We start from the raw sequence: 18932 nt of genomic DNA on the forward strand, positions 1-18932 counted from the left end.
ATGCTAACCAATAAATTTACCAATTAAACTGTGTCCACCAAAGTGTTTTTTTCCAGCTAAAATAATAATAACTGGTGCTCTTCTGAAAACGACCAGATGGTGGCGCCCTTACAACGCTTTGGAGGTCAAACGACTTTACGAACGATTTACACAAAAATTCGTTCTGCTCGTGTTTCATGAACGAGGCCCATTATGTGCATTTCGAAACTACTCTGTGGACACTAACCGGCATGAAGAATACAGAAAGTGTCTCAATGCACATAAACGCTGCAAATCCCTCCATGACTCTTTTTTTATTAATAAAATATATTGTTTTTTCCAAATGAATCTGTCTAATATTAATTAAATGTGTTTTTGGTTTCATTATGAATCAATTCTACAAAATAGGCCATAGTATACGATTTATATAGCACATCATAAGTACTATTTATATGTTTTATTTAGTGTGTGTATTTATTTTGATGTGACCTGTCACATATGGATCATGGGCTTTTGCAGGCACCCAAAAAAGCAAAGAAGAGGGCCGAAGGAGCCAATTCAAATGTCTTCTCCATGTTTGAGCAGACACAGATCCAGGAATTCAAAGAGGTACAAAGTTTACATACCGTACACTTGTTCGACTCTAATGGCTGTGACTGCGTTCTTTATCATGCCTGTTTTGCTGTGATGTTGAGCATTTGAAGAAGATCCCGTATGTGACTTCAATATGTCATCGCTCATCATCCCTCGTGAATAATTCAGAATCTGTCAGTAATGATTAGCACAGCGGAGTGATTTACACCCTAGACACACACACACTGAACCTGCTGTCAAGCCTGCAGAAGTTGCGTGGAGAATGCAGCAGGACAGACGTTGTCTCTGGTCTCAAAGCAACTGTGAAAAGATCACGACATACGGGATAAGCGTGACTCTGATCCGAGATGGCAGTGATGGGAGCGTGCAGACGAATGCTTTCTATCTCACATATAACAAACAGACACAAGGAAAAGAAATGAGACACACAAAGAGAGATGATTTTGTATTTTGTTCGGTGTAACACTTTTTAAGAGCCGTTCATCAGACGTACTTCGTCTTTCTCACCCACAATATTTTCTCTCTTTCATCCGCTTCAGGCTTTCACCATCATGGACCAGAACAGAGATGGCTTTATCGACAAGAACGACCTGAGGGACACGTTCGCAGCTTTAGGTGGGCTTTACTAATCTCTGCAGTGTGTCGCTGTCCTTTTGAATGCCGGCTGAGGGATCTTTCTGACAGCGGCTTTGACCTCTGACCCCCGTCTCCACAGGCCGTCTGAACGTCAAACAGGAGGAGATCGATGAGATGCTGAAGGAGGCTCCAGGGCCCATTAACTTCACCGTCTTCCTCACCATGTTTGGAGAGAAGCTGAAAGGTAAACGTGACGATGAAATGTTTCAAAGAATCAAAACGGCCCGAAGTGAAAATGAGCTCTGCGTGAACTTCCGTTTGTCCGGCAGGATCTTTGTTAGGAGAGTTTGCTCAGGCAAGCATCGCTGTTACTTTAATTCTTAAAGTAATTTAAAAATGTCATTTCCTTTACAGTCATATAAGCCCAATTGGGAACAGTGCGTTCTGAAAGATCTTGCATTAGCCTATATGAATATTCCCATTAGGAGCGTCTTCAATTATTTCACAAGCTCCAGTAGGATTTCTGTGTGAATCTTCACACTTTTTGGGGGGAAGTTTTGGTATAACGCTCTCTCTCAACACGTCTCTATATTTTCAGGGGCAGATGCAGAAGAGACAATCCTGAATGCTTTCAAAGTGTTTGATGGCGAAGGAAAGGGGACACTGAAAAAGGATTTGTGAGAACATTTATAATAAAACAAATAAAGCAGGTTTTGTTGTCGTACAGTATGATCTCAGGTTTAACCAAAACTTTGTCTCGCCCCACAGTTTGACAAAGATGTTGACGACACAAGCAGACCGGTTCACTCCAGAAGAGGTAGGTTTGATATTTTGAGGTCACTTGTTTGGTGTCTTATATTGTGTGTTCACAGGAATAACACAATACTTATCCTCCTAGTAGCATGGCTTTATAAACCAACGGTACTGTTTAGCGTGTTGACAAAATGTTTATATGCTTTCCTACTTGTAAAATAGTTTTGGATAAAAGCGTCTGCCAAATGAATAAATGTAAAAGTAAATTTTCTTGTACATTCATCAGTGAATAGAAATAGAGTTTGGGTTTATATGTCATGATTTATTTCTTGTAAGCTTTCACATCCATCCAGAGCAACAGCACATTATTTTTCTAACATTCCTTAGATGGAGCAGATGTTTAGTGCGTTTCCTCCGGACGCAGCAGGTAATCTGGATTATAAGAATCTGGTCCATATCATCACACACGGAGAAGAAAAAGACCAGGAGTGAAAAATCTCCTGTCCACGCACTATTTTACAAAACACGCTATGTAAAACAAATATTGCTGATCCCTCTTTTTAAACCAAACCTAGAAAAATAGTGTTATATATTACACGTGGCTTGATTTTATGTATACAGAAATTTTGGGGGATATTTTTGTGTGCAAAATTAAGACTTTAATAGTGAACCCAAATGATATGCAGTGCTAAATAAAATGTCATTTGTGAGAAAAGCTCCAGCATTTGTTTTCACAGGACACTTTGATATTGTGTCAAATAATGCAATGATAATACGTGCACGGCTCAAATTATTTTGTGGTTAGTGTGTTCTCTGTATTCTAAACGGTAGTCTTGACTGCCATCTACTGTCTGAGTAGATATTTTAACATAGAAAATCACTAATACAAGGAAAATAAGACGATCAATAAACATTAGATGTAGGTTTAATCACACTTAACAACAAGTTACATATGATCTTCCTGTGCTTTTTCAACTTTGAATTTCAAATGCTGTCCAGGCCCTCTACACAAAAGAATCAGAGTTTAGTTTTACCAGAAATGCGTTCCCATGACCTGAATCATACACTTCATGCTGACCTGAAACATGCATGAGACGAAGTTAGATATTATATTTCATGAAAACAGACCAAATGAAAATAGCACCTAGCACAAAAGCAAAATATTTTACAATGGGAAGCTGGTTAGATTTTAAATTTAAACATGCACCCTATTGTGACACTTTGGGGACGTCCGACTACTCCTGGGGTGATTCTGGTGAAACACCGGTATGAAATAAATATTTTGAGAAAAAAAAGTCTTACCTGCATTGCAGCGGTGTCATGTTTGATATATAAAGAATATGTGAAACAGCAAGACACCTAAAGAAAACATTTCAATGGCTTAATATTTGATCTGGTAAGAATCTGCTTCATGTGATGGGTCAAGTACATTTCAATATAGTACAATAGGCCTGTTTTGTGTCTATTTCATTAGTCGTACATTCGTGTACTGCACAAGTTCAGCCACTAGATGGCATTAAAGAGCTAAAAGACACACCATCTCATTTAAAGTCGGCATGAATTAAAAAAAATACAATGTGGTGAAGTGTTTATTTTTAACAATTTATCCGTGCACGTCAGTATTTATTTTTTATTGATTTGCACTTGTAATCTTTAATCAATTTACCTCCCCCCCCTCTTGAAACGACCTCTTTATTCTGCGCAAGTGTGGTGCTGTAATGACTGACAGGCTGAACACTGGCGTTTAGATCTTTCACCTTTTAACCATCCAATCAGTTGTCGGAGGATGAAATCAAGTCCCGCCCTACATTTTTTCTCATTTCAGAAGTCGTTTCTCTCGAGTATATGCAGGGGCATTTTTACCATTTTGATGAACCTAACCAGTCAAGACCTGGGGCCCCCCACACATGCATACTAACATTTTTTCTTTAAATTGCACAACAGTAATATTGAGACATATGTAACCTGAATTTATTTTGCTTTGAACCGCATAACAGTTTGGTATAAGAATAAACATTCTTTGTTTTGGAATCAAAAGCTTGTTATGCGTATGACTGTGTATCTGTGCCAAATTTTGATTATTTAAAATGAAATATGATTTGAGTTATCAATAATAATTTAAACTAAAGAGCAAGAACACAAATCAAGTAAATATTATGGCAATTAATTTCATTAAAGAACCCTCAAGATTTTAGTGCTTGCTTTCTGGAAACTCCCATTCCACTTATAAAAAGTGTCAAACGCAATTATTACATGACTTCTGGCCACTAGGGGGCCACCAAGCTGGCGGGGCCCTATGCATTTGCGTGGTTTGCGTAGTGATTGACACCTGTTCTGAGAATACAACACGATATAGGGAAAAAGACAATCTCAGCCTCCGTTTCATGCCGACTTTAAATCTGTGTCATACTATCCCATCAGCATTCAAAGCCTGATTAATAATATCATCACCGAGTACAACAACTTTCTGATTGTGGACTTTGACATTGTAGCCAGCATATTTACACTTAATTTAAGATGCTCACCCCAAACTAGTCCATGTGTTTAAAATACGTGTACCGCTATATTTGAAACATGTTGCCAAGTACTAACCTGCAGTTGAACTCTGTCTAGCACATATAGGGAAATGAGTAACCTGGACCTGAACTAGGGGTTTGTAAGTTCATTTAACTTGTGCGACAACAATCTGTACCAGAGTAAAGCAGTTTCCACATGCAGTGTGGCCTGTTATCCCTTCTGAAAACTGGGATACTGCTCTAAAATAACTGCAATGCTCTTTTCAGAATCTTGGACCCTATCACACAACATACATTTTGTATGATTTTGTTAAAGGGACAGTTCACCCAAAAATACCAATTCTGTCATGAATTACTCACTCTCTAGTTGTTCCTGTATACATTTCTTTGGTTGAACACAGAGAAAGATATTTGGACGGATGCTTGTAACCAAACAGTTCTTGGACCCCATTAACTACCATGGTAGGAAGAAGGACAATGATAGTCAAATCTGCCCCAGAATTTTTTGCTTTCCCAAGTTCTTCCAAATATCTTATTTTGTGTTCAATAAAATATGTATAAAGTAATTTTCCCTACTATGGTAGTCAATGGGGTCCAACAACTGTTTGGTTATCAGCATTTTTTCCCAAAATCTTTCTCTGTGTTCATCAGAACAAAGACATTTATAGAGATTTGTATAAACTCGAAGGTGAGTAAATGGTGACCGAATTTGTATTTTTGGGTGAACAATCCTTTTAAGTGAAGCATAAAACAATAATTACTTTGGGTAAGGGCCTAATTCATAAAAAACTGAGCAAAACAACTTTTTTTTCAACCATTTTGGCAGATTTTACAATAATAGTAATCCAAACAATATTAAATATTCAAATGGAATGAAAGTGTTATTAAATGATTTCGCATTTTACATTCAAACAGAATAAACAATTGTTGGTGTAATTATTAATTGTTCAAAAATATTTAAAACTCGTGTTTACATATTAAATGTCAGAAAAGACAAGAGATATTAAGCTGTAGAGCTCTTACTATAAATGGCGAAAGGTGCAACGCTCAGAAGTTAGTCCCGCCTTTTAGTTAAAAGAGCCAATCATCAACCGCTACAGACCGACGATTTTTCTGGGGGAGGGGCTCAGGACAGAGCGCTCTGAAGGACCGGCAAGTTTTGCGCATGCGCCATTACTGGATCAACCTGAAAAATGTTTTTTTCAACGCAATTTGCCTTAAGAAAAATAATTTTTGGATTAAGTTGATATCAGGGATATTTTCTTATAGTAAATGTATTGTTTCATCGTGATGTTAGGGTTTGTTTTTGGAGATATCGGCCTTCCCCTATTGAAGTAGGTAGGACTCGGTCTTGTATGACTGAAATAGCCGTCCGGGGGCGTTGCAAATGTCTGCCGAGTGCACAGACCTTCCTTAAAATATACTTTGGCACGGTTTGCGTAACGGCGCGTGACGTCAGAGCGGTGTATGTCGCCTCGCGGCCTTCTTCAGCAGTTCACGAACCGACGCGAGTGCGTGAGTGCAGCTATGGGTCTCAGCGCCAGAAGAAAGAGTTATAAAACCCGGATCTTTTCGGATATTGCGACTGACATCTAACCGATCACCATGGAGATCTTAACGCGGATGTAAATAAAAGCGAACGTTGATCTTTAAAGTCGGATGATTTTGTAACGTTCTTTCTGTAACGCAGCGTTGACATAACTTCAAACGTCATCTAGAGCCGTGGATCTGTTGTTGTTCCACTAACTGCCCCCTGCAGCAGCGCCCGTGGGTGATGTTGTCCGTGCTGTCGTACGGTAGACTGGTGGCCCGGGCGGTCATCGGTGGACTCTCTCAAACCGACAGCCGCGATTATAGTCTGGTGTCCGCCAGCTTCGGCTTCGGAAAGGATTTTCGGAAGGGGATTTTGAAGAAAGGGATGTGTTATGGAGACGACGCGTGTTTTATCGCGCGACACAGGTCTGCCGATGTGTTAGGTGAGTGGTCTACATACAGTCTCCTGTTGTAACGTCACATAAAGAGCAGATTGTGTGGAAATACATTTAATAACAAACAGATGTACAATACAATAGTCGAGGATCGTTTCGTGTCAGAATCGGCTCTGACGTCACCGTCGCCGCAAATCGTTCTTCCATAGGTGCGACTGTCACTTTCAACTGTCAAACATGTTGTTAGCTAAACTCCGTTAAATGTCTCATTTAATGACTGAATTCATATCTTGTATTTTATTATAATACGAATACAATAATTTACGAAAGTGACTCGCAATGCATTCAAGTTATCAGTGTCAGGCACCCCTGACCTTCGCGTTGCCAACGCAGTGCGATAGACCAATGATCTACACAGGAATACATTTATTATTGCTTTTTAAATTACTTTATAATTTTTTTTTAAAATCCTAAACATTGATATAATCCGCGTCTTTAATCAACGTCAAACTCGCGTCATTGTTAACGAGGCTCGAGGCTAACCAGCTGTCATTAAAACAACATTTCTCTATAAAATGAGTGTATTCACTCAAATTCTTTATGTGACTATAAACGTCGTAATTTACTTTACACTTTTATTCTTACTCTAGTGGAAAAGTGGAAGTATCTGTGTTTTGAGAATGGTCTTGATGCTCAGTGCTTTCTGCACTGTGAACATAAATGTTATTTAAACGGAATTATATACTACACATGATGAAAATAGTTCTTAGCCTGAGAATTGTGTACAGTTATTGTCAAATACTGTCAAATGAGTGCAAATTAGTTCACATTTTCAAGTAGTAAAAACTAAAAACAGGGGTACCACTTTTACTAAACACTACAGTAGTGTATTGTTTTGCACTACTTAGTAGTCACATGGTTTATTTATTATCGCTAGGGATGCAGCAATACCATTTTTTAAAGACGGAGTGCTAGTACCGATATTTTTTTCCTGGTACTCGCCGATACCGATGCCTGTACCTTTTCACAACACAGTGAGACCAATAACAATAGAATAACTTATCAAAACAACTCTATCTTAAACTCATTATAAAAAGTCAACAATTTCATGTGCTTTTCACAAACTTTCAAAGAAAATTTCTGTCAGTTATGTCACGTGAGGTATCGGTTTTTGGTATCGTTGCATTTTTTCTTGTATGAGTACATGAGCTTAGTATCGGGCCAGATATCGGTGCGTCCCTAATTATCGTGTTCATTTAAAATGGAAATGTGTGGTCAAGTCTGATGACATCGGTCAAGACCTACTTGGCAGACGATTCAGTGCAGTAAATTAAGTAAATTAAAGTAATTAACTAAATCATCTTGCAAAGCTAATACTGGAATTTATTTAGACTTAAAATCTGAACAGATTTTTTTTTTAAACTAGACATCATACACTTGCAGACTTTTTGAAAGTTTCAGATAGAAAAACGATAAAATCTGCAGACTGGCACAGACTTTCTGCAACAAGTCCAGAAGTCCAAAATCTGGGCAAAAGTCTTGAAGTTTACTTTAGCCTTAGAACATATGAACAGGGTTCAGTCTTGTTTAAAATGACAGTAAGACGCCGTTCAACCTTTAACTTCAAGCCAACAGATGTAAACAGCACCAGTGGTACTCTAAGTGGCGAGATCACACGAAGATGCAGGGGGAGACTTCAGGATTTGCCTTGTATGGTCACAAACAAGCGTTCCTGCTCATTGTCTGGGATGCTGGGAGGGAGTTGTAGGAAAATTCCATCTGTCTGTTGGGTTGATTTGGATAATGCACATGACCTTTTTGTGGTGTGAGCCATTGATGTTTGCTTAAAGTATCAAGATACAAGAAAAATCACTTATATATATGATTGGAATGAACAGCATTTATGTTACATTAAACACTGTACTGTACGAGTTTAAATAAATAATCTAGTGACTGTGAAAGTTCTGCAGGGTGATGGCTTAAAACACTTTACTATCTTTTCATAGTACATTTCCTGTTTGTGTGTACACCAACGTCAGAGTCAATTGTTTCCATAACAAAGAAGCACAGTTGCCATTTCATTCTGTTGCTTATTTCTAAGTTTCTTTATGACCACTGTATGCACTGTTTTGTATTAGAGTTAGGTGGAGCACAATTATGCATGTGGTGGTATATTTTTATTTATTTATCGTTTTTATAAACTACTGGGAGTTTTGTTGTGGTTTAGAGTATTATTGTGTTGGTGTGTTAGATTACAAACACAGGTTTAAAAACTTCATTGTTGTCCTTAATTTTTTAAAATATTAAAATAAATATAAATGTATAAGTTGACTAAATGTTTAAGATAGAAACATTAAGAACGATACAAGACAAAGAATCTGAACATTTTCAACCAAAATTTTTGTCCACATTCAAATGTAAACTATTTGACTTGATTGTGACAATAAGGGAAAAAACAAATTTCGAATTAAAAACCCTTAATTCGCATAAAAGGATTTATGTTCGCTTGAGGTGGTTTGTAATTTTTGCAAACAGGGTTAATGCGAATAATGGAAGATGCATTTGCATTTAAAACGGTCACGACTGTGTTTCCCAAACAGCAGGCATCCACAAAAGCACCGCATTTATTGTGTTTCATTATCGTCTGCTTGCGCAAGTATTATTATATATGAAAATTATTATATTCAGTGGCTAACCTTACATTTCTCACTGATATTTAGTGCCAGTTTATTAGGAAGTGACGGTTGACTAGTTGGATCAAAACGGTGCTTTTCGTTAATGTTTTTAAGCAATATTCATATTTTGCGCATGAGCTAAATTCGCAACTTTGGATGGAAACCCGGTTAGTAGTATCGTATTTTTTGTCTGGAGTTGTGCAAATGTTGTAAATTAAACTGTCAGATTGGACAGAAGCTAAAGGCCATTCTTAAAATCTGAATAAACTTCTAATTATTCAAAGTTTAAACGATAACAAAACTGAGCATGTTAATTACCACTATATAATTTTTTATTTATAACATCACATTTATGCAAAAAAAATGTTATTTTTGCTTGATGACTTAAAACATTATTATCATGTCATCATAATGCCCTTTTTGTGTAATCCAATGATTTTACATCAAACAAACATTAAAAAATGGACATAAAAACTACATTTATAACAAATAAATCCAGCATTGATGCAAACACGGCTTCATTTTCTGAAACAGTCAAACTAAAAACATTCTTATCAATATAGTCATGTGTGTCATCATGTTTGTTTTGCAGGTGTGGCTGATGGAGTGGGGGGCTGGCGGGATTACGGGGTGGACCCTTCTCAGTTCTCTGGGACCCTCATGAGGACGTGTGAACGATTGGTTAAAGAAGGACGATTTGTGCCGAGCAACCCGGTGGGAATCCTCACCACCAGCTACTATGAGTTACTTCAGAACAAAGTACCACTGTTAGGTGAGCACATTCAGCATAAGAATACACGGATACAGGAGTACACTTTGTCCTCAAATTTAGGGTGACATTTCCTTCAAGTCTCTAAACCTCGGTTAGTTGATTTATAAAGCTACAGTGTGTAGTTACAGTTTGTGTGCACTTTTCTTACCTCTGCTTGCACCAACATGTGGGACTCTATACGGTGAAAACCTGTGGAATGGTTATTATGTTTCAGGACAGTCTGTGCCATTCAAGAGGACAAGTTTTTATGACTTGGGAAGGAAGTTGGTTTTGGAAAGGACTCTGCTTTTTTCCAGGATGAGATCAAAGCTGTAACTGAAGTGAATCGGGCAGAAATTAGTCATCTCAAAAACAGAATCTATGCTCGATGAGTCACAGACATATTGTCCACTGGGTCACAAGTTTAGACTTTTGTAAAAAATCTTTCCAGATTCAAACAGTCCCTGCCCTGATTTCAAGTCATATGAAGTGTTTGGGGTTTGGCTTTTCAAAGGAATGTTTTGGAGTCAATAGTTGACTCTACTCTACTGTTCATTAGCGAAATCTTTAATGTCTTTAATATGACTAACTTTCATCATTTTTGTCTTTAGGAAGCAGTACGGCGTGTATCGTAGTGCTGGACAGACAGAGTCATCAGCTGCACACAGCCAATCTGGGCGACTCTGGTTTTCTGGTGGTCAGAGGAGGAGAAGTGGTCCACCGGTCCGATGAGCAGCAGCATTACTTCAACACACCGTTCCAGCTGTCCATCGCCCCGCCGGAGGCAGAGGGCTCTGTCCTCAGTGACAGGTAGAGCTGTTTGTAGTGTTAGGAGTTTTCTCTCCGTCTCTGATTACGCAATGATCGTCCCTGTCTGGACTCGTGTGATGATAATCTCCCTGCTGGGAGTATAAAAGCATGATGAGGTCGTCACCCTAAGAGTCTAAGGTTGTTAACTCCACTGGATTATCAATCCCCGCGGGTGAGAAATGAGTCTCTCAGTGGGAAAACAGCAGGATCTACCACAAAGATAAGGGTTTAGAACAATCTCTGCTAATTGACTGCGATCATCATGCGTCAAAGGAGAACTGGCCCTCCTGGCAGAGTCTCCCAAGGATTTTTCTCCATTAATTCATCATTGGAGTTTTGGTTCAAAACCAATGTTTTATGTTTGTTTGCTCACAGGGAGACGGAGGGAGATGTTATATTAACTTCTGCAAATTCCTGTAACATTGCTTTTATTAGGATGAACCTGTTCTCTTTATATGTACTTTTCCTCTTTTGTGTTTTCTTTTTCATGTTATGCTGCTTTGAAACAATGCAAAACATTGTAAAAAGCACACCATAAATGAATTTGAATGGAATATGTGCAACAAACTTTATATACGAAACAATCAGTCTCAACTCTAAAAACTTATTTGATCAGCCACATTATGCTAATAAAACGGAATTTTAAATTGCTTAAATTATTTGTACTTCCTGACCCCTGGGTTGCGCGTCTTTCCTGGTATCATCTGCGTCCTGTCAGTTCAAATCCTGTCAGACACATGATCACGGTTGCCAAGTGCAGACGACCTTAGGATGGCCTCTGTAAATCTCACCCTCATCTCCTTTTGTGTCTCAAAGAAGAACTAACGGAACAAGGACTTTAATGGTGTTCTAATTTAATACAGTTTAGTTTTTCCTAAATTCTACATTTTGACAATGGATCCAGTTTAAAGAACACGACCTGGGGGCGTCTGGCACTGACAGAGAGACTGTCAGCCAGTGTTCAGAACGTCTGATCCAGACTTCCTGGAACACTACAAGACACTTCACAACAACCAATCTAGCCATAAGCTTCTTAGATTAAAACTGCTTTTACTCCTCTCAACTTTTGCTCTTCAAAATGCTCTTTAAAACAGCAACGCTTGTACAGTGTTGAGGGAAATGATGAATGTAAAGTGACAGTGCTTTTTCGTTTGTCACAGCCCTGACGCAGCTGATAGCTCTTCGTTTGACGTCCAGTTGGGTGACATCATCCTCACGGCTACAGACGGCCTGTTTGACAACATGCCAGATTACATGATTTTACAGGAACTCAAAAAGCTCAAGGTAGCAGAATTTTGGGACTCGCGACAGTAACGTTTCTATTATTTTTCAGAAACTTTAATAAGAGTTTTACTCTATTCCTAGAATGCCAACTATGAAAGCATCCAGCAAACTGCCAAGAGTATTGCTGAACAGGCCCATGTTCTGGCATATGACCCCAATTACATGTCTCCTTTTGCACAGTTTGCCTGTGATAACGGACTGAATGTCAGGGGTAAGTTGTGCCACCGTATTCACAAATATTTTTAATCTGGTAACACTTTACAATAAGTTACATAAGGACTCTGGACTTTCTCCTGAAGAAAACATTTGTCGTTTAGACAGTCGTTCGGTAACACTTTCTCATTTTTCTTTTCTTAGGAGGAAAGCCAGATGACATCACCGTTCTGCTGTCAATTGTGGCGGAGTACACAGACTGACACTCACAAGGGCCGCAGAAAGCTTCTCTTGTCGTCTTCCTCGCCGAAGTCACTGGGCGGGCGGCTGTTTCCTGCTGGCAGGATTGATGTACTGTCTCCGATAGAGCCCATCTATTGGTTGGGCACTTCTACCGGTGTCGTCTACTTTTGTCAGCAGGCTCATGACAAAGTAAAAGTCCACCTTCCTCATCTTGATAAAGACTGCTGTAGCCACTTCTGTGTTTGTCACTTCTGAGGAGCTACTGATGTTGAGCTTGATAAGGGCTGCATTAAATGTTTGAGGCTGAAAAGGTCATGAAGCTGAAGATTGAGAAAGAATGAGGTCCATCCATTGGGGAAGGAAAGCGAACCAGAGAGGAATGACAATCTGATATAAATCCCAAAAAGTTTCCACATCAGGAAGAAACATTACTTTGGCAGTGTGATGTTAATTTTAGATAAGTTTTTTCTGGGGAGTCGGAGTGTATATTTTTTACAAAAGGTCAAGGGAGATACTCTCTGTCTCTTGTGATTTTGCTAGTTTACTTTCCATTAAAAAATACACCTGATCCACATGTTATAGAAGGACATCTGCTATGGGCCGGGATACCACCGGAGATCACTAGGCACAATTAATAACAAATAATTCTTCACTAGTTTATTAACTGTTTGTATTTTGTAGAGTTTCAATTATCGCCATTTGCTGTACTGGATCGATTTGAACGTTTAGCAACCAAAAATTATCACCGTTAGATCAACCATAGAAATGCCTTCTATGATGAAATAAGCTTTTGGAGCTGTAAGAGAACAAGTTGTCATGATCGTATAGATGTGTTGTTGGATTGAATGATACTGGCACACAAACTGCTCAACAAAATATACTTCTAGTTCATCTGTGCTATTAATAATAAAACAGTATAATGTCCCCCTTTTAGTTTCGCAGCAGTTATAGCAGCGCAAGAGACTGCAAGGGATTGTGGGATGTGCTTATAGGAAAGAACAGTCCCACTTAAACCACTTTTAAGAGCTTTACATTTTGTGGCGTGTGTGTGAAAGTGAGAGCAACGTTTATGAGCTGTAGATATTTGGGAAAGCGGCTGTATATTTATTCTTGACATGCATTTGAAAAGTGTAGGCCATTGGACATCAGATTTACATGAGAATATATTTGATAATTGTGTGGATTATGTGTTTAAAAGTTATCGTTTTTGTAAACTTTAATTTTAAATACCACTCGAAACGTTTACGCACAAGGCTAATGCTAGAATCTGTGAATGCATGGGTATGTGATGGATCACATGATCTAATAAAAGTATATTTTTATAACATCTGGATATACTGTGTTACTTCTGCATTTCACATATGTGGTAAAACGACCCTTCCTCGTAGAATTTCTCTGTTTCGGGTTAATAAAGAGTTACAAGATATAGCTACAAGATAACTCACAATAACATTGAAGGGATAGTTCACCCAACAATGAATATTACTCACTCTCTAGTTGTTCCAAACCAGTATACATTTCTTTGTTCGTTCTTGGACCCCGTTTACCCATTTATTACCATGACAATGGTAGTCAAAAGTGCCCCAGAACCTTTCGCTGTCCAACATTCTTCAAAATATAAAGTAATTTTTTCCTACTATGGTAGTCAATGGGGTCCAAGAACTGTTTGATTATAAGCATTCATCCAAATATCTTTCTCTGTGTTCATCAGAACAAAGACGTTTATAGAGATTTGAAACAACTGGAAGGCGAGTAAATAAAGACAGAATTTGTAGTTTTGGATAAATCGACTTGGTTTGCTGAATTCACAGTACATTTAGCTTCTTCATTTTTTGCTCAATGTTAATACGAAAGCAAGAAAGTGAAATATCATGCATGTCGCCAGTAATTGCTTAGGGTGAGGTTGTTTGTTAGCAGCACACCAACGTGTAAGTAGTGACCCTGTAGATTCAGCTAAGCAGTTCACAGCTATTCGACTTAAAATACGAAGCGATGAAAGAAAGTTATACCTCCTCAGCTATGATTTCATTCGTCAAACTTCAAAATACGTCAAGCTCACATTTCTTTTGAAATAGTATAATAGTGGAGATAAACCCAAGGCTCTCTCTGGATAATGCAGCGAGACGATACCCATAATTACCGCAGGCTTATGTAAGAATCATTTCAAGACATCCGAACTGCATTTTAAAGCGGTGAGTCAATGCTTTCTGTGAGTCAGAGGAGGACATGAGGAACACAGAGTTCTTCAACCCTGGCGATGTTTTTCTTTTAAAGTTTTGGCATCTCCGTGGTGACTATATCTATTCAAACTGTGTGTTTATTTAGGTGCACATTCCACTTTATCACAAAATGACAATCTTCAACTCCATCTGTCTGCCTTCCTTTACTGTTTTTTTCGATTGATTTATCAGTTTTATCACTACACATGAAATATTGCATACATTGCAAACACATCTTCAATTCCAACCCTTTAACTGTTTTTACATTTTATAAAATATATATATAAATAAATATGTACGGTTGTAAAACATAACAGTCTTCCATTGACAGAAGTACACGAAGAATAGTTTTCATATTAATTTAAGATGTTAGTTTAAGATAATTTAATGAATCTTTGAACAAACTGTTAATATTACATGAGAGAATAGCGAGGCACATCTTGCAGTTCAGTCTCCGAGTTCATTCATTACTGTTACCTGTGTCAGGTAACTGTGCGCTATTACCAGAGTCTGTCGTCTACCCCTCCATCCTCTTCTGTATCACTGGCACACACCAGGGTGGGCAAATCTCCAGTGATGCTGCCCTGTCCGTCACTAAACACCGCCCCAAAGAGCAGTGAGCGGATCTGATGGGGAAACAAAAAATCATTAGACTGTGCTTCACTTTTTTAAATATCACAAAACTGCAGCTATCACATCATCATCCTGTAGAACTCAACCACCGGGTTCTGACGGTAACATCATCAACGGATGCAACATCATTCATTTTCTCAATAGCCAAACCCCACATGAGCTTCGGGGTTGTTTTCCAGAAGCCACAAGTCATTTAACTTCTTTTAAAATAAAAACAGCAAATTTAACCTTGTGAAGTTCTGCCCAGACCACAATCATAGTTTTCAATTATAGTTATCTTTGAAGGTTTTGAGTCAAATGTTGTAATGTTATTTATGTAAGAGCTGATTGAATGGGTTCTGACCAAACCGTAACTGAAAATAAATCAACAAGAAATCAGTGCAGCTGAATGCTAACTGGGCTAGTGAGAAAAACCTCCATACCTTAAAACACTGGCTGGAGGCTGGTGTCACCGGTGTAATTGAGCTTGATCTTGGCCAGGTCTCTTCAGGTGGCTTAAACTGAATCATTTTGCTCACATGGAACGCTGGGCTAAAGACCTCACTGTTCTGACTGGACGCAACCCGTTCCTCATCAGCGATACCCACAATATCATCAACCTCTGCCTCCGCAGGCCCGAATGAGAAATCTGCTACAGCAGTCGTGGTGTTCTCGACAGGACAGACCGCTCTGTCATCACTAGGAGATACAGATTATGTAAAAGGTACAGATTTATTTTTGTTTTGTCATTGACTTTTTGATTTTAAATTTTAAGTATTGTTTACCAAACCACAACCTGTTTACATGATTAACCTGCAATCTCATATTGTATATTGCAGTACTTTAAAGGATAAATGGCCTGGGTTGGTTGATGTATGTGCATGTGTGTCTTTAAGAATAGCAGACACCGGAGATGAGTTTGGAGCAGTGACGTGCCTGCTGAGAGCAAAAGCACGTGCAGATGTGTGTGAAGGACAGCAGACGTGAGACGCCCCGTGACAGTGAGGCAGACTGTGTAAAGGAAACATGCATGCCTATATGTGAATCGGACCCCAGGAAACTATGTTGGGATCTGGCCCTCTACCAGAAGTGAGGCCCACGGGACTAACATTCCCTTGAAAGAGTAGTTCACTTCAAAATAAGTTCCTGACTGAAGTAATGTTTTTGAAAAAAGTGAGAAAAAAAAGTGATTCATAATGACTGAATGGTGATGCACTTTTATGTCTTGAGCAAAAATTTGAATTCTCATTATTCAAATATCCATAATGACAATTTTCATTCTCAGGAGCCCGAGGATGTTTTCCAATCAAACGAGATAAACTCAAATGGCCTTTTTGTACCGTAGACTTTGTCTGAACACAAAACACAAATTTGTTGATACACAGGTCAACTTTGTTGACCTATGTAAATATTTAGCATACACACAACAAATAAAACCTTGCTCCCTCAAAGTCCTAGATCAAAAAGTTATATTCTAGGTATGGATTACTGTCCTAACCACAGCCTTCAGCTGACCGTTTAAACAGCAAGCAGTGACGTGGGAAGGCTTACAGGTGACCCAGATGTGTGTGATTACACATGCGCTCACACAAAACAAATACAAACAGCTCTAGTGACCTCACAGCTGGACAGATGAAGCTCAGACAGGGACAGCATGTGACAGCTGTAGCAAATGACTCATGTCATGGTGGTTTTTCATTTGCAAGGTCTCTATAATTTGCTAAACATTATTTGAAGAAGATATGAAGCAATGTCTGGGAATACTGGGATTACTGCGAGTATATTACAGGGAGTGCGTGAAGTTTAAAACAGTTTTACTTGTTTATGTGAAGCACGTCAATATGACAACATTTTAGACACATAGCCCCTGTAAGAGATGTAAAAAGAATTACCCTGGTGCGGATAAAGAACCTTCTTGGTTTTGATCCATTAAGGTGGACAACACGACATTGGCCTCCAGCATCATGTCTTCTACACTAAAAGCAACAGGCCTAAAAGAGCACAGAATCAGAAAACAGCTTTAACACTATAGATGTCAAATTAAATGCTGCAAGAACAGAATCATGCAGAATGGTTAATAGTTCTCAACTTAAAACGTTGTTTTATTGTGTAATATTCTTTTAGGTTTGTTTGTAGGTTTAAGTATTGTGGATTTTGAATCCTAGATTTTATGCATTTACTGTATTCCTGGATTAAAAGTCAAATGCTTGCTTACTGTCCAGCAACACCAAACTGCCCAGACACTGGTAGACCATGTGACTCTGCAAAGTTCAAAAACCCCTGGAAACAATGACATAAACAATCATAGAATAATTCATGGTTATGAGCGCCAACCAGAGGTAGCCCTGCAGAATTACAAGAGATGAAAACAGCCTGGTAAAGCGTTTTATGCACAAGGGACACGCTGATCTGTACAGATGTATCTGACACTGTCTTTAGACTCTCAGAGAAGGTCAATCGTGTGTGTTCAGACCGCAGTGTGCCACACGGAGCTGTAACTCATTGTGACAGGTTATCTGGTCGCTGTCCAAGTATCTGTCTCAATGAATCAGTGACTGCCAAAAACACACCGCGGTCTGCCAAGACGTGATGGGACGCAGCCATTCGTGTACGTGAAGGGAGCCGGTCCTAACTCAGATAAAAAAAAATCTCCTTCTCTCAACAAGTTTTGTTCTGGCTTTGTTGAAACTAGTTACTTTTTATTAGCACTTATTGTATAATTGCTTGTGTATGACATATCACTTATTGCTCCCTGATCTCTCTGTAAGTCGCTTGGGATAAAAGGGTCCGCTAAATGACTACATTTAAATTGTACTACAGGGTCATACTCCAGTCCCACCAGGTTTCCTGGGAAAACACAGTCAAAGGTTGAGCAAAAGAGTACAAAATGATCTTTGACCTCACGTATAAGTTTGAATATGAGTAGCATCATGTTTCATTGCTTTTTGTAAATATATTTATATTTGTTTTTGGGGTGTCTTAAGTCAAGGGTGTCCAATGTCGGTCCTGGAGGGCCACAGTCCTGCAGAGTTTATCTCCAACTTGGCTAAACACACCTGTTTGGAAGTTTCTAGTCTGAACGCACTGTGAACCCGGGAGTGAATTTTAAATGGGGTGGAATATAGAGGAATAGGCGTCCATTTCTGCATAAATGGTATGAAAAAATTTGAAAAATGTCCCCAACAAGAGTTCCCCAGTGAAGCTCGGCCATTTCCAGCACTGGATATAAATATCATAGCAAAAAATAATTCTTAAGATGATATTTTTTTTCTAAATCTTACATTTTTAGATATTTTTTCTTTTTTGTATTCTGTTTTTATCATGTGTATATTTTTATTACATACTGTGGGAAGTTTGTTGTAAAAGAAATGTCACTTTATATCATTCACTGTGTGTTTATTTATGTGACAAATGAAAAAAAACTTGGGTGTATATTTTGCAATAATCACTAGCTCACATAATGCCACTGATTTCACTTATAATTATAAATAAATAAATTCAAATAACATGAATTTTTGATCTGACATTGAAAGTGTTGCAATATGTGCGTACTCTGAGCACAGTGATGGAAATTGCACAGGACAGAGGTCCACGATACACTTCACTAAACAGGACATTATGCAAACATTATCAGAATCAAGTATTCCAGTGAAATTATGAATGCATCTTGTTTCGTTTGGGTGGATGTTTAAAGAACAGTGTGTTCAGTTCACATGTATGATACCCTTGCATGAATATGATATGCACATACCGGGACAGAAATAAATTACTATAAAAATGAATATGCGCATACTTCACACTTCAAATTCACAAGACCAGATGTAATAAAAACGTGCTTG

The 18932-nt window shown here is 38.5% G+C and overlaps 3 protein-coding genes across 4 annotated transcripts in view; 2 read left to right on the top strand and 1 right to left on the bottom strand.

The window, feature by feature from the left end:
* The first annotated feature begins 466 nt into the window (after positions 1 to 466).
* On the top strand, positions 467 to 2564 carry myl2b (myosin, light chain 2b, regulatory, cardiac, slow). The gene is made up of 6 exons (XM_056729891.1): positions 467 to 588; positions 1113 to 1188; positions 1289 to 1393; positions 1748 to 1826; positions 1918 to 1966; positions 2290 to 2564. The coding sequence occupies exons 1-6, from the start codon at positions 478 to 480 to the stop codon at positions 2392 to 2394; spliced, it is 525 nt and encodes a 174-aa protein (XP_056585869.1). The 5' UTR covers positions 467 to 477; the 3' UTR covers positions 2395 to 2564.
* Positions 2565 to 2902: 338 nt separating this feature from the next.
* The window catches only part of rad9b (RAD9 checkpoint clamp component B), a 19091-nt gene continuing 3061 nt past the window's right edge, over positions 2903 to 18932 (bottom strand). Inside the window, exons 8-13 of one of the 2 annotated variants that reach the window (XR_008904574.1) lie at positions 17309 to 17373; positions 16986 to 17084; positions 15537 to 15792; positions 14959 to 15107; positions 3205 to 3261; positions 2903 to 2980 (exon numbers count right to left, since the gene is read on the bottom strand). Coding sequence is in view for 1 of the 2 variants with exons in the window: in XM_056729885.1 (XP_056585863.1) it covers positions 14982 to 15107; positions 15537 to 15792; positions 16986 to 17084; positions 17309 to 17373 (546 nt within the window). In the remaining variant the exon portion in view is untranslated. Of the gene's footprint in view, positions 2981 to 3204; positions 3262 to 14850; positions 15108 to 15536; positions 15793 to 16985; positions 17085 to 17308; positions 17374 to 18932 lie in introns of those variants that run through there. The other variant, XM_056729885.1, reaches the window with a different exon arrangement.
* pptc7a (protein phosphatase targeting COQ7 a) lies at positions 5894 to 13589 on the top strand. Its single transcript, XM_056729889.1, has 6 exons — positions 5894 to 6394; positions 9614 to 9793; positions 10384 to 10582; positions 11743 to 11866; positions 11948 to 12077; positions 12224 to 13589. The coding sequence occupies exons 1-6, from the start codon at positions 6193 to 6195 to the stop codon at positions 12280 to 12282; spliced, it is 894 nt and encodes a 297-aa protein (XP_056585867.1). The 5' UTR covers positions 5894 to 6192; the 3' UTR covers positions 12283 to 13589.

This window comes from Triplophysa dalaica, chromosome 18, assembly GCF_015846415.1.
Source record: "Triplophysa dalaica isolate WHDGS20190420 chromosome 18, ASM1584641v1, whole genome shotgun sequence".
Lineage (NCBI taxonomy): Eukaryota > Metazoa > Chordata > Actinopteri > Cypriniformes > Nemacheilidae > Triplophysa > Triplophysa dalaica.